An 18142-nucleotide genomic window follows, 5' to 3' on the forward strand; every position below is an offset into this window, starting at 1 on the left:
GTAGTGTCAATTACAGCCAGTGGGGTTGCACAGGAAAACCGAAACATCATCCATACACTACTTTGAAGTAAAGTCTGATCTATTTCCTCCTAAATATACCTGTAGCAATGTTAAAGTCTGGAACATATATTATCCTGTACCATGCCTTTCACTGGTATACTGCAGGATACTTCCTACCCAGCCAGTGTGTATTGCTGCCTATAGAATATATACGATTATCATTATTGGCAAATGTTCCTAGGCTGTGAAAAATGCAAACCATTGGTAAAACAGGGTGAGAGACCCCAAAGGAGTTATTACACGAGTCAGTGGCTCTGTCATATCAGGGAGCACAAACAGGGAATAATTTAAAAGCTGCTGCAAAGCTTACAGTATATATAAATATATATATATATATATATATATATATATATATATATGAATCTATCCTTGACTTCTGGTTAATGTTTGCATCGCAGGTGAACCGTTATTACAACTGGCACTTTTTCACGGTCGTGTTTCATTCCCTACATAGGGAATGGTGCATGCACAGTACATGTTAAACATATGTAGGAGGCTGCAGCGCATTCCTTCAATAGTGTTTACTGTTACGGGAGCAGGAAACGTCCAAGGTTACATGCATTTGAAGTGGCGTAACCAGGGAAACAAAGAAAAGCAACCAAAATGGGTTCTTGTTACAGAAACCAAAGATATCAAAACATGATGTTAAAAGCAAGCGTATTAAATGTTTTTTTCTTAAATCACATTCTTTTATGCAATGTAAAATTGCATAAATCATTAAAAAGGAATTCAAGTATTTTAAAGCCATAGTTATATTGAGTGAGCATGTCTGTTACATGTAGAAGGGGTCTGAATGCAAAAGGCTTACCGGTTCATTGTATTAAATTGGTTAAATTGCATATTTCACTGTGAAAAGGTGTATTTTATGCAAAGGCTGTAAAAGGGCTCAGCCAACATCTAACACAGACGGCTGCGTTATGTCCTTGGCAAAAGAAAAAAAAAAGAATAATTGAGCGTTCTTTCTATATATTTGTCAAAGATCGTGTCAAGCTATTGGGTAAGATTTGGGCCCCGTCTGTCTACTTCTACTATTGCAACTCCTGCAGCTGGCCTTGTCTGCCAACTTGTCATTTGGGAAGACAAAGACATGCCTTTGTTCGGTCCTCTTTAATTTGAAGGGAAAAGGGAAGGGGATGGGGGAAATTTGGAGAGGATCCAATGAAATGCGGGCAATGCAGGTTGATGTTTGTCAAGATAGAGGGAATTTTTAATAAAAAAAGGCTCTCTGGTGCTGGAGTGTAATTCTTCAAAAAAAAAGGGAAAAAGAAAAACAAAACTCCCCTGTCTAGTCCAAGCAGGAAAATACGAGTAAGGCAAAAAATCCTGTGATAATGTCACGTAGGCGCTCCATTACTAAGATGAACAGGAGTGCAGGGGGAAAAAAAACAAAAATACTAATATCATAAGATAAACCTGTGAGGAGATTAATGTGCTCTACTTTTTCTGAGTTTGTATGCAGACTACACAATCGTGCATGCTGCATGCAAACCCTTATTCTGCTGCTGATCTATCGTGATGTTGGTAGATTTCTCATACTGAGAACACAAATCTGTCGTGAACCGGTGGAACTTTACTTAGTTTGTATAGAGCATGTGTGATGCAGTTGTCACAACAAAAGGCAGGAGAAACGCCCTGGATTTGCAAATGAGTACGGCCGGAGGCAGCGCCAGAAAGCATGAGGCGTAAAGCTAGGTACGCATGAACTGGTTCTTCCATATTGGGAAAAATAAATAGGACCATTGTTCTCTCAACAGCCATTTATCACGCACTGAGTCATGCAACACCAGCAGCTAAGCAGATGAACTTGCAGTTTACGGTGTTTATAGCTGTACAGTAGAAAAGAAAGGGCAGAAGGGGTGGGGGGGTGGGGGGGCTTAATATGGTTTTGTGGCTGTACTATTCAATTAGGTTAGCAGTGGGGGCCTTGATTATACACAAAAGGCATGGGGAAGCGTGCCAGGGTACGGCAACATTATTTAGAAGAGGCACTAGTACCGTGGTAATTAGTGAAATTAAGTGACGATAAAGTAATCTTACACTCTTGCGTCTGGGAGGAATGTCTCCGCGACAGCCATAGGCAGGTGGAGTAAGATTTAGATGAGAGACGAAGGAGGGAAGGAGAGGGGGAGGGAGGAGAAGAGGAGGGGACAGAGGAGGGTTGCATGCCAACCTCCTGCCAGCTCCAATTACCAGTGTGAGTGGAGCGTGGCAGCTAGGGCGATGGGTCTAATCAGAGCCCTGCTGAAAGAGACCCATCCCTGTCCTCCTGTCCCACTGGGAGGCTGCTGGAGCTCAATCCCACACTAACGTCAGCCAGCGTTTTCCCACAACCCAAACACACTCATCTCAATGGGGGGAAACACTCCAGACACCCCACTTCCCTCTTAACGGGGGAGCCCTGACATAGTGCCACGAGATACAAGAGGCTTCTGAATAAAAAAAATGCCAGCCTCATTTCCATTTCCGCATGTCCTGCTATCTCCTTCCTCCTTGTAATCATAAGTACGAGAAGGGGTTAATGTCATGTGCCGCTGTGAATGTTTAAGTGAGGATTAGACCACCACTGGAAAGAACATGTACCCGTGAAGGAAAGCATATGGTATCCAGCACCGGGCAGAGTTGTGTCGATACGAATCGATAGTTGACCTGATTCTGCATCAATGTTTGCCTTCAAAATAAAATGAGCCTTCCCCGTGTTCTTGATCTGGGTTGATCTCATTTCCAACAAGAAATAAAAGCCCTTATGATCTCCACGTGTGCCTGTTGCCAAGTGATGGATGACAACAATTAAAGGTTATGTCTCCTTTGATAGCGTGAACCAAAGGGCCACTGTGGCAGCAACATAGTCTCTTGCCTCATGAAATATTACTGCTCTAAAATCTACCCTTTTTAGTCATACATCACTGCACTGCCTTCACAGGTAACAAAAGGTTTATGCGCTTCTGGAGAGTGTGGAGACGATTTTTGGATTCAATTTGTGTGAAAACATGCACAAACATTTGCCTCTCAACTGATGGATAAATGTATGCAAAAGAAATTTACATTTTCTTAAATTTGTTAGTTTCTTTGTAAGTGCAAAGATTAAATCCCCATGTTCATACATTTTTAATGGTTCACCTTTCTTGCCTCCTAAACTGTACATGGATCTAAATATAGCGCCTTGAGCGTCGTCTCTGATAGTCTGGGGTCAGTTTGGCTCCGAGAAGCAGATAAACGGTGTGTTGAAACGAAGCACATGGCCTGCAGCTGTTTCTGGCCAAGAACATTGTCGAGACAGACATTTGCATCTGCCTGAGACGCGGAAGTGTTGTGAGAGGTGTCAACGGCGGCAGGAGGTGGAAACAGAAAGCCAAAGCTAGCACGAGTTCAACTGAAAGAGCTCTATGAATAGTCGGAGCGCTGGTGGTGTGCAAAACATTCAGCAAGTTCACGTTTAACCGCAAAGGTAATGGTGTTAATGAACTAAAGATCACGGGATTATTAACATCCTAATCCTCTGGTTTAGTCACGTTTACCCTTGCATGTGTTTGATCAACACCGTAGCACTTACAAATGTTGTTTTTATTTCTGATATCTGGTGTGAAGCAAGCAGTGACTAACACACCCCACAGAAAGGCACACTGACCTGGCTGGTATTCATGTAACCGCCTTTATGTTTTTAACTTGAAAAAACAAAAAAAAATGTCAGAGGTAAAGATTTTTCTCACATGTTTTGCCACGAGGGGCATGTGAGCAAGACGTTTCTGCTCTTTAGAGAAATGCTAGCTGGCAGATCTCCCACTGCAGAGGTGTCCTCATGACATGGTACACTCCAACATCAAAGACCTGGCAAGGAGGCCATTGGTGTAATACTGCTGTAATGATGTGAAAATGGGGAAAATCTCCATTGAAAATAATGAGAAGGACGAAAAACAAAGACAAGAAGATGTGAATCTCAACCAATTATTTCCACAGATGGACCTGAGTAAGTGTGAGCAGTGAAGCAGTGGGTTATTACATAACGTCTTCAACAGATAGACAGATAATTCTGTTTACTACATTTAGGAGGGAATATGAATGAAAGCGTACAATGCGCCTTGAATCGTGCATTAAAACACATCTGAACATCTTGTCAAGCCTGTTGTCTCTGGCACGCTATCTCTTACACCAGGTGTTATGGCAGTCGCTATGGAGATAGTGCCTTAAACAAACAGTGAATGAACTGCAGGCACAGACACACCTGCACGCAACGGACCATCACAAAAGTACAGCCATAACAAAAACACTGCTAATGCGGTTGTTAATGCTGGAACTGCTACCGGCGGTATCACTGCGCATTTATTCTGCTGTTTATCCAAGAGTACTCGGAGTAAAAAGACTGTAATGCATGCCATGACCTTTGAAATAATACACTTTTTTTGTCTGGCTGAGCAGAACATTTGGCCTCACTTCCTCGCCTACAGGCAGATAATCAATAACAGTCATCTAATTCCCCCCCAATCCTTCCTCTCCTTCCTTCCCTCCCACTCTTTTTATCATCTCTCCCTCCACTTTCCTATTTATCTCTACTTCTCCCTCTTTCTCCTATCTGATATCATACTTCCACAGTCGTCAGTATGATCTACGGGCCTGCCAAATGCCCTGTGCCTGTTATTTATGCTGCGGCGCACCAGTTAGTACATCAGTCTGGCCTCTGACCCATTACTGCAACCCAAGGGTGGTCTTCTGAATTCACATGGTTATGCTGACCGAGTCACCTTGTGCTACAAGCACTGCTGCACAGAATCACATCCTCCATTAACTACGCTATATGAGTACAGCACAGCTGTAGGCTTTCATTTTGAGATTACAGCTCTACTTCTTGCCTTGTGGTCCTACTAACAGGAGTTTGATTGAAGACCCTTGAGATTATGGTATTACAGAGTACACGGTTTGAGGTTTACTACTCATATTAATGTAACTGCCTCTAAGATGGAAAAACCTCAGGGCTCATGGTAAATGTCTGTAGTAATGCGATGTGGCTAATAAGACAGGCTATACCTCCAGGTGTCTTGGGGAAAAAAAAAAAGAAGAACAAGGACAGGACCAAAAATCAGAAAGCGTGACGGTTAATGCAATCTGTCTACAAAAGGAAGTAGAGCGGCGGTTTGCAAATAAATGAATTAATTGATCCTCTCCACAACTCAAATTAATCATCGGCGGAGCTTTATTGTGACATGTTTAGTGTAATTACGGCAGATAGGGACGGCTTTTATGAGTCGCGAGAAAGGCAGTGGATGTAGTGGAATGTGGCAGGTTCTGTTAATTAAATCCTCACTGACCGGGCTCCTGTGACAGCCTTTACTTATTCTCTCAGTCAGAGATAATGAATAATACACAGTGTCTGCGAGTCAGTGTCGACAGCCTCAACTTTGATTATGTAGAGGTTTGCAGAAGTGATGGGTGTTTGAAAGTATCACATCGTGGCGGGACCTGTTAACTTCTCCCCTCAGAAGAGGCTAAATGCAGTCATTCCATCAGCGGGCGGCCTTTGCAGAGAGCCAAGACAAACATGACATTCTGCCGCATATTGTTTGATGAATAGTTTCCGTTCTGTGGATATAGTGAATCTGCATGCGGCGTATCAGCGTATTAGATTTTCACTTTCTTATGCCGAGAGTAAACACAAGCCTTATTCTACTACTTATAGTTGAATTGGATCTTTACTGGTCAAGTACTGCGGGTGTAGTGTGTCTCAATGTAATAGAAGATATACAAAAGCAAACAGCCAAACACATAGATGTACATGGAGTGCTGAAATAAATACTAGACTTGTGAACCATAAATTATCTTATTTGCATATGATCACTGATTATACGCAGTTTATGCATGCCCCCGTGTCTGGTTACAGTATATATAGCCTATGTAGCTGTCTCTGTGGACATAATTCACCATAAACGCTGGGTTTGTATATTTTCCACACATTCTGTCGCATGTTACGCATTTCTGTGTTACGCGACACCGTGTTTGATGTTTTAAACCCCACCAGCGAGGTTGGAAGTCATTATAGGAGTCAGAGGGTTAAGGAAGAACGAAATTGCACCTATTTAACAGTGACATATTAACTGACAGAAAACCAGAACTGATTTAATTGTTCACCGTTTACAATTTTCTGTAGTTGGTTTAATCACCATTGTTGATCTAACCTCACTTAAACCTCATCAGGAAGGGACACGAACCAAGTCAATAAGTGAGCAAACACAAAAGTTTAGGAATAATTAAAGGACGAGAGAGTTCTCTTCACTGCTTAGAGCCAACAAGCTCCGACACTGTGCGGGTTAAGGAGTTCAGGCCTGAATCTGAGCGTGATTGCTCAGTCATCCATCGCTTGCAAAACAGAGGGGGGAAATATATAGTGGGAGATGCATGCAAAATCAACAGTGCCTCTGACAGCTGTAAGTGGACCGATCAACTGCAACCTTGAAAAACATAGCCTAGCAGCTTAAGCGCAAATGGGACCTCTTAAACACGAGAAAAATGTGAAGCTTAATGCCAAGCTATAAGGCCGATGGTGAGTCAAGCCGCTCTCCCGTGCCTTGTGTGGCCCAGTGGATAAGCCAAGGGGGCTTGGTGTGTAAATGTGTGAGGAAAAGGGGTCAGGGTGAAAGGACTCCCATTAGCCAGCTCATTGAGTGTAGGTATTAGAAGCCCCCTTGACATGCAGCAGGCCCATCCATCCATAGCCAGTCAGGGCCTGGGGAGCTGTTGACTCTTTGGCCTGCAGAGCTTTGAGGTAGACCTTGTTCTTTACCTGCACCGGTAAAGGCCCAGGATGTAGTTGAGAAATTAAAGGATAGAAAAATGTCAGGTGGGGATTTTTCCAAGTTGTTTTTACTTTATTAATCTGTGGTGCAATAAAAATATAGTACAGAAGATATTCCTCTTTAACACAACACTTTAAATATCTGTGGGCTAAAATAGGCCACACAAGTAAATCCATTTGCAGGGTTTTATATTAGATTGCTAATTGTTTTCCACTGTACGGGGCTTTCTTTCTTTTTCATGGAGAGCTCTCGAGTCGTTGACACTGGACGGCTTTCACTGTGGATGAAATCATCTATAATAAACCAACCACTATTAATCACTGGTTTGGAAATCTATGAAATCAAAAGCAATCTCAGCCCATATCAGATTCATCATTTGTGTCGTTATGGCTTTTTCTTTTACGCCGTGGAAAACAGATGTCTTCATTAACAACTGATGAATTCAGAGAAATGCAGAACGCCGCCGAGCTCGGCCGAGACTTTGAGCGTTTATCGTGCGCTTTTAACTAAAGCAAGAAACAAGAACAACAGCGTGAAGCAATGAACAAATTGATTTGATGCGAAATTGCACTGCAGCTTTTTCTCAGAGCGCTCAGGTCTAAGTACACAACGACTTCCATTTGATCCTTAAAATATCATATATTTGATTCAGGAGCACATTTATGAGTGACAGTTTCCATCACTGTGTCCGTTTATCTTCTGAGAGACGGCTTATAATTCTGGAAAAAGAAAAAAGAAAAGTGATTGGATCTTCACATTTTGATGCTTGACTCGCTCTGGTTTAGAGTAAGTCACGGCACTCCAATAAAAACTAAAAGCATTTGGGGCTCAGATGACCAAGAGTAAAAGCACTCAAGGGACAAACAAAAACTTCCTAGGCAAAAAAAGACGACCTGACAACTTGTTTGACACTCTAATGAAAGGAGCACGAATGGAGGCAGAGCTATCGATAATCGTGTAAGCCGCGGCCTCACAAACAAGTTAGGTCTGTAATTGAACGGTATAAGGCCCGTTGCTGCTGTTTTGTGGTAGATATTTACCAGGAGACGGCAATTCATGGATATCCCCTTCTGTTCCCTGACGAGACGCTCAGATATTAACAGATGTGAATGTCTTGTCACATCTCCAATATCTCCTGAAACGCAGAGACTGTGTCCAGATAAGGAGCGCAATAAGTCCTGACAATCAACAGAGGCCATAACTCCATGTTTCAAATGGTGACAAAGTGTCAGTGTGCAAGCACAGCGTCGACACAATAATAGGAACACCTATGCAATACTGTGAAATCCGGTACAATAGAATAAACACTTACTGGGAAGCTAATGAAGTCAAGGAATAGATGATTTAACTCTTCGCTCTATTTAAATCTGCTGCTTCTGTTGTTGTGTGCTCTGTATTTCACTCATTTACTGTGTCCACCCTGCGTATTTGTCTGTACACAAAAGACAACAAAGATGACTTTTATTATTTCTAATTGCTTTAAGTCGAGCGAAGGGAAAAGTCCCGACGTCTTCCCAGCTCACATCAACATCATAAATGAATCAGAGGAAGATTTTCATCTATATTCGTTTAGCTTTTTTTTCCTTTTTGCTCCTTAGAAGCCTAGAAAAATGTGTTCATTTTGGGGAACCTTTTGTGTTAAAAGCCGGTTTTCAAAAATAACTGGCCCACTTAAAACAGGGTAAATACGTCCCAACACTTGGGCTTGTCTTCACATCTTTCTGGAAGCAGAATCTTTTAGCAAAGTGGCTGAAGTTGTGGTGTAAATTAAGAGAAATTTAAATCCGCTCTTGACTCATTAGGACAGTCTGCAGATGTGTTTTCAGGTTTTAATACCAAATTGCATGCTTTCGACAATTTGGAAAGTGGTGGGAAGCGGCCCAAGCCTGTAATGAACAAGTGCCTTTTAAAGAACTAGTCGAATTCACCACCTGCGCAACAACAACAAAAAAAAAACCTCTTAATTTTTCGAAGTAATAATTAAACGTCTGACTCGCCTGGGTCTCCTATTATTTTTTTCTTCTAGTAACCACTTTTCTAATGTTGTGCCTTGTCTATGCCCTCTCTCTCCCCCATCTCTCTCTCTCTCTGTCTCCCCCATCTCTCTCCCCCCTGAGGCCACAGACATGATCAGTACTGACGGCGCAGACATACCAGACATTGCAGACACAGCTTGCCAAAAGCAGGCAGCAATTGATTGACAAGTACAGATGATAAAATGCCTCAAAGCAAAAAAACACAACTCCATCCATGACGTCTTACATATAATATGAAAAACTCAGTCCACTGGATAATAAATCTCGCCGGACGGATCAATTAACCGGGGTGAATTTCGACGGCAAATGGATTCCATTTATCGATCATAACCGCGTAAGATAAATCCACTTAGAAGGATGTTTTTGGAGATTACCGGTTTTGTTTTTTAATGGTAATTTATTGATCACGCGAAGATGGGTGCACAAGTCCACGTTGGCAGGGTTTCTTGGAGCCCAGGTTTCTAGGTAATAGTTTGCAGAAGCTTTATGGTTTATGAATTGCCCATCACTAGTATCTACAATAACTCAAGGGTATTTCAGCGCACTGAACAAATGATTGACTAGTTGAGACAGGATAAGGCGTGGAACGTGTGGGTTGGTACAAATACAATAAATAGATTAATCATCCCGTTGGCCAGGTTGTTCCTGTTTGTGTTTCCTGTTAATTTCCTGTGTATTCTGTTGGAAAACAAGGTGTAGTGAAGAAGTCTACAAAAAAAAAAAAAATCCTCCTGCCCTACTTATAACATGTCCAAGTCCTTGGAAGAGAGGGTGTAAGGATGCAGATTGGGTGGTCAGGAGACCGATTCCACCCAGCCATATTGTGCGAGTCCTTGGGAGAAGCATGCATAGACAGATGCAGTTTGTATCTGTCAGGCTGGATATGATCTACGACGCTGGGCCTCCAGCCAGCAGATGGTGGGAGAAATTAAATCTGTGACTGTCACAATGGAGCTCAAAAATACAATCTGTGTGTGCGTGGGGTACACCTGTAGAAGGTGTGTGTGCCTGAATGCCTTTGTGTGAGTGCGGGCTTGCGCCACTGCAAGTCCTTTAGCATGTTTCGACAGATAACAGCCCCGTTGTAGCAAAGCTAAAACCAAACCTTCATACCCTATATCACTTTCATCAACAACTATAGCATGCATTGTTAAACGCGGACCGTCAGCTCACCTTCTTGTACAATATAAGGGCTAACAAAAAGGTAGGAAAAACCCACCGGCATTCAAGAAGAGAATCGGAGAGTAAAATAGTAGTGTGGGGAACCGCAGTTACACAACAGACCTTATTTTGGTCATTGTGAATTATTTGAATAGCGCGAAGAAAAAGGAGGGGATTAAGTTGTTAGAGGAGCAGGGTTCGGTATTTAATCATTCCGATATAGCTTCTGTATGTATTTATCTTGCCCGGGAAGAGGCGCAATGAGATTTCTGTGCTGTTTATCCAGTCAGGTTTGTTGTCCGCACTTGCCTGGCTCCTGAGATATTTATTACTGGCATTGTGTCGCAGTCATTTTCTGCCTCTGCACCAGGGACTGTAATGCGTGGCAAGCAAATAAAGGCTCCCCCTTTTTCTTTTTTCTTTTTCTTTTTTCCTCTAACCGGTGAGGCTGTAATTTGTTTACTGCCACCAAACACAAGGACCACTAAATACAGTCAACGCACTAAAGCTGAGACAGTGTACTGAATTCCATTTTGAACATTTTCAAGAGTTTTCCACACCGCTGTATAATTACGGCCTCCCTTCCCGTCTTAGAATTAGAGAGGCATAAAATTGACTCATAGGGCAGAACTCTATTAGTATTACAGGGAGCTATATCACTCCACTGCTTGATGTTTGGCATGTTTTCACCAAGCAAGGGACTATTTTTTATCGACCGCAGAAGCTTTGAATGCTTGCATATTTCTCGCTTGACCTTTCCAGAAATTACTTTTTTTTTTCTTCTTCTTCTCCGTCTTGGTGTCACATGTTCCGAAACGAGTTTCCAGGGAACTTCAAAAACTTCTGGTCTACAGGAGAGGCTTTCTAATTCGCGGTCTGACAGAGGAGGATTCTGGTAATGATGGGGCTTTTGATCTGGTACCATGAGATAACATTCCTCCTTTCTGGAGACAGGTCCGCCGTGTCCCAGAGGACAAGAGGCGGAAAAGCCGCAGAACATACCTGACTCTCTGCTCATATTTCTTCTATTAGTCACTCTGCAGATACCAGCTTGACATTTTGGTTTGTTTTAGCTCTTCGTGCTAGAGGAATATTGCAGACTTAAGTCGGTAAGTCGAAGCTGATAGGCAATCATATTTTCTCTTTCCTGGGATTTAATATTTGATTAATACAAATGACTGCAACCACTTTGTGGAAATTTCTAGCTCTCAACACATCACTTATGTTCTCTGTCTGGAAACACAGAACTAATTCAAAGCAAACAGTTATGTGAGTCATTTCATTCTCATGCCATGAAGGCAGCGCTGCTTTCCCCTGTGATATGTGACCTCCAATTAGATGTTTGTGTTGAATCTCTGCGCTAACAAAAAAAAAGAAAACACAGCGATTCGTGTTGGCTTGTTATTTCTCGGTCTCCATCACTGTAGGCCTTTCCCAGAACTTTTGCAATTCCCCGGTCGCTAGATAGAAGCCAATTACAACCATGTGTTTTTAAAGTTTTTGCTCAAGGCAGTTTCATCAGAATTCGGTTCTGGAGGAAAATAGTCAAATTCCAATTGCGAAAAACTCCCATCAGTTTTCTCATCACCATTAGTGTCACGGCACGGTTTCGACACCACGTTAGTCATTTCTTGATCTGAGTCACTGCGTTTTACATTTTTACACCATCATCAAATGTTAACGCAGAGGAAAATGTGAAATATTGCCTTGACACGAAGAAGTGGCAGCGCACTGCATTTAAGACTGATGTTGTGAGCTGAGATGTCTTTTCTGGCCGGCAGTAGTTTATTTCATACATCACTGAGACAAGCACCATTTACCTGGACATTTACTGAGGCAGTTCAATACAAGGAGGGGGAGAGGATGGGGGGGTGGAGGAGGGCTCAAGGTCAGAACATTGGCATCGTTACCCGTGTAATGAGTCATTGTTCCCTCTGGTCATCACTATATACTACGCTGCTACAACGTCAAAGCGCCTCCACACGGTCCACTATAGCACAGACGCGAAGAGATACGAAGAGATCATAGATACAAGTAGGCAGAAACGGAAAATGAACGAAAGGATGAGAGTAAGGGGGAATTAGAGGCTGCAACAATATTTCTCAATCTAAACTCCCCCTCTGCTCTCAGCAATGTCTGCATCATTATTTATCCATACAGGTCAGACCTACACACAGCCCTCAGACTCTCTCTCTCTCTCACACACACACACACATAGTTGCACACATGGAAAGTAGTTTTGCATGTAAGACCATTGTTCAAAACATCACAGTGGAATAAGAAAGACGAGTCTTCATAAGTTGACCTATGACAGTGCGGCAACAATAGAGGAGCAACTCCACAGATTTGGTTCTGTATCAGCGTCTGCGTGTGTGACTCTCTCTGCCGCGCGCACACACAATGACGAATGGCTGCGCTGACTTTGGGCCCGTATGTAAGTCTCAGTGGTGTGACCTCTCGGGCAGGGTCGTGAGAACTGCGACGAACAAAGAGCGAGGCTGTTACGGCGTGACAGAATTACAGAGTGACTCGAGACTCATGACTGCAAAAGTGCAAAAGCCCGACTCGGCCGGCATGAAAACACGCCGCCACGACTCCCCGCAGGTGAACGGCTCGCAGCGTGATGACATCTGCGGACGCGTCTCCGAGAACAGGTCCGAACAGGTCCACTACGGTATATATTTTATTCCCATACAAACTGGATTTTCAATAGAAAGATGAGCAATGTTCGTCTTAGTCATCGTGTGACAGCCTTTGACGCAAATACAATGACTCAGAAAGTGAATTAGGCGCCAGTGAGGTCAACCTAAAATAATAAAATCACAATCTTAACACAGCACTTGGAGTCCCCTGGTGTTGCACAACGTGTTGGGTTTACTCGCACCAAATAAACACGGACGGATTTTTATTATTAAGCTAAAAATCACAAGAAAGTGATCCAGACACTATAATGCACTCCTGATCCATGACACTTTCCCTAACACAGTAGCCGTCCTATGCGAACACTGAAAGCACGTGCAAAGCCGCCCACGGTGTGGCTGTCATAATCCATATTTTGCAGGATTGGCATAACAATAATAAAGAGCCAGTATATGAAATAATCATAATTAATGCTCGACCTTCCTTTGCTCTGCTAAAACCTATAATCCAGATCGACTTAGCGCTCTAATGAATTCACCGTTGCACGCTGCCTCTCTCTGGATGAGGGGCGCTCGGTGTATTGTGACAACTTCATGTGGATGCAAAGTCACATGTACTTTACTTCACATGAGAAGTTTTTCTTTAGGATTGCAAGAAAAATTGGCGAAGCTTAACTGAGACGTGACGTGTTTTCTCAGCATTGCTCAGCTTCAGTTTTCTTTACATTCACCGAGCAGCTTTACAGGTTCTGCGCTCTACTCAAGGACGCCACGATGAACTGAGTTTACATACGTCATCTCAGTCGTTTTACTCCGGATTTTATAATTTGGCTAAAGACATAAAATAAAAGCAGCACTCGGACGTGACAACGAGTTCTCGCACTATCAGGCAACCACTTGCCCATTAAAGGAGAAGGATCATTTGTCTCCATGTGTTTGCTGCTGTATTGGTGTTTTCTCGTCTAGTACCGCTGATATGAACTTGATGTATCACCGGGCTACAAACAATAGCCTAAAAATAGAGCAGGGCTGACGTCATTGCTCCGTTATGTGTATGTGTGTTTGCACCGAGTGTGTCTGTGTCAGTGAATATGTATGGATGTGTGCGGCACGGCGGTGCGTTTGCGTGCATCGGATCTGGACGAGCAGACTCAAAGAATTACTTTGATTAGATATGACGTGTCGTGCTGTTCTTCTTCAGCCTGCATTAAGGGAAAAGGAATAATTTCACAGACTAATCGAAAGGTTATCACTTTTTTTTCGCCATTTACTGTTACCGTTCAAACATAATGAAGATACTTTCGGCAGTAACAGGCACAAAGATTCAGGAACGCTCTCGCCGCGGCAAGCTTTACGCTGTATCAGTTAATAATCTCTTGGCAGAAGGTTGCCTGCTTCCGACATAAAACAAACTGGAAAAGTCCTATCGGAGTCCAGATTCAGAAGTAAATATGTCTCTGTTTTCCTTGCCAAAGGTTTGACGAAGAACTCAAATCCACCAGTGTTTCATTTACTTTGGCAGTCTGCCATTTCACTCTGGGCAGGTAGCATAGCAGAGGCTTGCTTGAGTTTGTAGACAGAGAACAGCTGTCCGCGGTTTTTATGAGCCCACATTGTTAACCCGCGATAGAGTGTCTGGTATTGTTTTCACCTTGTGAGTCGGTGTGTGTGTCATCACTGTAGAAAATACGGTCCTGGAGTCTCCTACGGTAGCAGGAACAACCACAAAGGCTTGGGTTGAGTGCAAGGATTTCTACTGTCTGTCTGTGGGTGGGTAGCGTCGACGTCGTAATGACAAACGTTCAAGAAGCCTTCGCAGAACTTTACAGGCGTGCTGAATAATCGATACGTTAAAAGGTGTCGATGCTGGAGTGATCCCGTCCTGAGAATGTCTCCAATTTTGGTTTGCGAGACTAAAACAATGAGTTGGAGGCGCAACATTATCATAAACACTGTTCCTTAATGCAGCCTCGAGAAGGTGCTATGAAAATTTAATGCAGAGTATTAAAAAACATCCCTTGCTCAAAATGTATGCAGTAAATACAGTATGTACTGTTAAAGCCCAACAGATAAAGCATCATATGGCATGAGTCTGTGTGGTGTTTTACTGTGGAGCTAGCAGCTAGCACACTGAGAACAGCATCACAGCGTGAGAGGAGACGACTTCATGCAAAGCACGTCTGCTGGCGAGAACAGTAGTTGCTCACTGTTGAGTAAGACTGTTGTCCATCTTTATTTTAGTATCTGAGGGAAGCCGAGCCCGGCCACTCAACACTAACTAAGATGATTAATGTTATAGAATTTGCGTGAGCTTTATGTCCCGTTAGTCGCGTTTGTTTGTGCCGACCATGGCTGTCTTCGTGATACAGTGGAAAAGAAGGGTAAAAATGAAAGCTTTCTTTTCAGTGCAGAGAAGCCCTACGGGGGGATTACGCAAGCCCAGTCAGTGATATCATCAAATCAGCGTGGACGGAGGAGAAAGAGGAGGTGGGTGTAAGAAAGACGGGATTCAGACAGGGGATGGGAAGGCTGTATTTGAATGAGAGGAGATCTGCTTTAATGCCAGCGTAATGGCTATGGACGGCCTTAATCCTCCCTCTGGCTATCTCCGGAGATTTTTTAATTTATTTTTCTCTTCAGAGTTGCTAATGAAATCAACTCCTCCTGTGGTGGACTAGCACCCATGTGACAAAATTACAATCAATTGAAGAAGAAATCTATGCTCACAACTCAAAAAGTGATATGGGAGACTGCACAGGAACCTCTGTCCATATCAGTCACATACATTAACTATGGGCAAGAAGGGAAAGGAGGTCCGGGGTGGTCAAGCTAGCCTGCAGGCATGAAGGGTATCCTCACATGGAGACTCAAAAATTGTGATTAAATTATTCATAAATGTTTACATATTTTAGCCCCAGTGAGTATTCACAACTGCTTATCTTTTGTAACTGATTATGGGACTGCTTTGTTACAAGAAAATGATTCAGACAACAAGAAAATGTTGCGTTTTACCCAATAAACCGCAAATATTTCTTCATAAATAACTAAATTCCAAGCTATACATTTGCTGAATAGCTGGACTGCCATGCTATCTTTTTAAAAAATCACATTCCTCGCATTTTTTTTATTCTCCTTGCAGAGTTTACATTAAGACATACAGTATCTGCTCTTCCACGGCACTGCCAACACCAGGAATCTGGAGACTTTGCAAATGTTAATGTATGAATTATTAAGGCAAGCGCTCATATTTGCTTTTGGATATGCCGGAATAAAAGATTCTATAACCACAAGCAGCTGGGAGGAAAAGGAGGGAAACTATTTTAAAGAGTGAGAGCGAAAGCAAGATTGAGAAGAGAAACCGAGCGAAAAAATAAAAAATAATAAAATAAAAAAAAGAAAGACTTATCTTACCTTCAAGCACTGTGAGCTTGGCACTGGTGTTGATCTCGCCAACACTGTTAGCGGCTGTGCACTCGTAAATGGCTTCGTCCCTGTGTGTGCGCAGCGGCTGGATCCGCAGTACGGAGCCCGAGCCGTCATCGAATTCAATCACCTGGGAGAGTCACGGCAAAAAGCAAAAGGCCAGGAGAGTTATATTTAAAGGCCTCTTTTTCTTTGGCAAAGATTACTTTATTGCAAGATTTTTACTTGCACAGTTTTCTTGATTTTTTGTGTTTTCTGACGTAAGAGGGGAAAAAATTAAATATATGCCGGTTGTACTGCTCTACTAGTCTAGCTCTACTAAGACCATGCTTCCATGTCCTGCAGCAACACAAGACAAATTACCAAAACGTCCTCTTCAACACGAGAATCAATCATAATATTTGGAGTGAATGATAATATGAAGACACATCAAGACACACTGATGCACCGGGACCATATTAAGGAACTGGGAGCAGAACTAATAGTTCCCCCGGCTACTACAGCTATGTTACAGAGGTGAGACTGATCAGAAACAGAGAGAGCTCCCACCTACGGCATTTCCCTTCTGTTCGTGGGTTCAAAAAGAGGGAGGGGAAATACATCAAGTAGCACATCAAGGGGGCGTACGGCCAGAGATGGCGTAGCTGAGAAATAGGAGTGGAAGGATGAGGGTGTGAAAAGACGGAAAGAGATGAAGCGGACTCTATAAATCAAGACGCAGGGAGATTAAAGAGAAGAAAAGCCTGTCTGGTTTTGCTTGGAAAAGAGAAGGGAAGTTGGTCTGATTCTCAATAACAGACAGATTCATTGTGTGCGCGGCGTGAGTCGTGCGAATGCTTCAAGTGCGCGTTCATGTGTGGCTGCATCGGTCTTAATGAGAGGGGCTTACAAAAGAAGTCTAAAGCCCACGCCTGAACTGTTTTGCCATGTGTGTTTGGGTCTGCCTGTATTGTGTGTGTGTGTGTGTGTGTGTGTGTGTGTGTGTGTGTGTGTGTGTGTGTGTGTGTGAGAGTGCTCAGAAATCTGAGAGTCACGCATGAGTGCCCACCTCGAAGCGCTGGGAGCTGACTTTCTTGCCTTTCTTCATCCAGGTGATTCTGGGTTTGGGCTCCCCGGTGGCCTGGCACACAAACGATGCGACTCCGCCTGAGATGCCCGTCTGGTCCTCGGGGGATTTGACGAAACTTGGCAAGCCTGGGGAAGACGGAGCGGGCAGGGGGGGGGGGGGGAGGGGGAAGGGAGGGGAAGAAGTTAACGAGGGGGAAAGAGGTAGAGGGGCGAGGGAGACGGAGAGCAGAAGGGAGAGGGAGGGGTGAAGGTGACGTTAGTGCATCTGCCACATCAGCATGTAAAACTTATCTAAGGGTATCAGTTTCTCCACACAAAGGCGACCATGAGAAAACTCACGACAGGCATTGTTGCTGCGCACACCTGCAGCTCACGTCACGAAAAACATTTTAATCTTCATGTGCCTGTCTGTCACTGTATCATGTTGACACGCAGGACAAAGAAGAAGACGACACTTTTACATTTCACATTAAGAATTCAAATGGTAATTTGTGTCTGATAAGGTTTTTAAACTGGTTATAACTACTGCGTTCTTAGAACATGTGCGGACTACCTTGGAAAACACGTCTATCCCCTGTTTGCCTTCAGGGTTTTACAGAGCACCACACCCAGCATCACTGTGCATAGGACAATGGAGTGTGTGTTTCATCGACAACCTGTCAAAGCTGACAGGACACTACAATGAGCACACCTTAGCTCCGCGCTACGGCCCGTCGTGCTTTCAGCTGTATTTACAGTCTCAGATGAGGCTTTGGTAACACGACACAATGTCCTTGTTACCAGCTCCGTCAGCTCACGTTTCATCTCCAGAGTCATTAAAGAGGGAGGTGGGGAACACCCAAACCACAGTCGAGCAGACTGCCCCATGGAGACGTACTCAAAGGGGTAAATCGTTATGCTGTGTACACACAGGAGACGCCAGCCTTCCCTCACTGAGCACACGCTGGGGAGGATCTAGCAATGGCTGCCACCA

The 18142-nt window shown here is 43.4% G+C and overlaps 1 protein-coding gene across 3 annotated transcripts in view; it reads right to left on the minus strand.

Annotated features, from left to right (window-relative positions):
- LOC311489465 (receptor-type tyrosine-protein phosphatase F) overlaps positions 1-18142 on the minus strand; it is a 164006-nt gene that overhangs the window by 76483 nt on the left and 69381 nt on the right. For all 3 annotated transcript variants that reach the window (XM_084546553.1, XM_084546554.1, XM_084546552.1), the window contains exons 3-4: positions 17150-17295; positions 16090-16231 (exon numbers count right to left, since the gene is read on the minus strand). In XM_084546553.1, the coding sequence (XP_084402679.1) occupies positions 16090-16231; positions 17150-17295 (288 nt within the window). The remainder of the gene's footprint in view (positions 1-16089; positions 16232-17149; positions 17296-18142) is intronic.

Source organism: Chelon labrosus (assembly GCF_963514085.1).
Source record: "Chelon labrosus genome assembly, chromosome: 6".
NCBI lineage: Eukaryota > Metazoa > Chordata > Actinopteri > Mugiliformes > Mugilidae > Chelon > Chelon labrosus.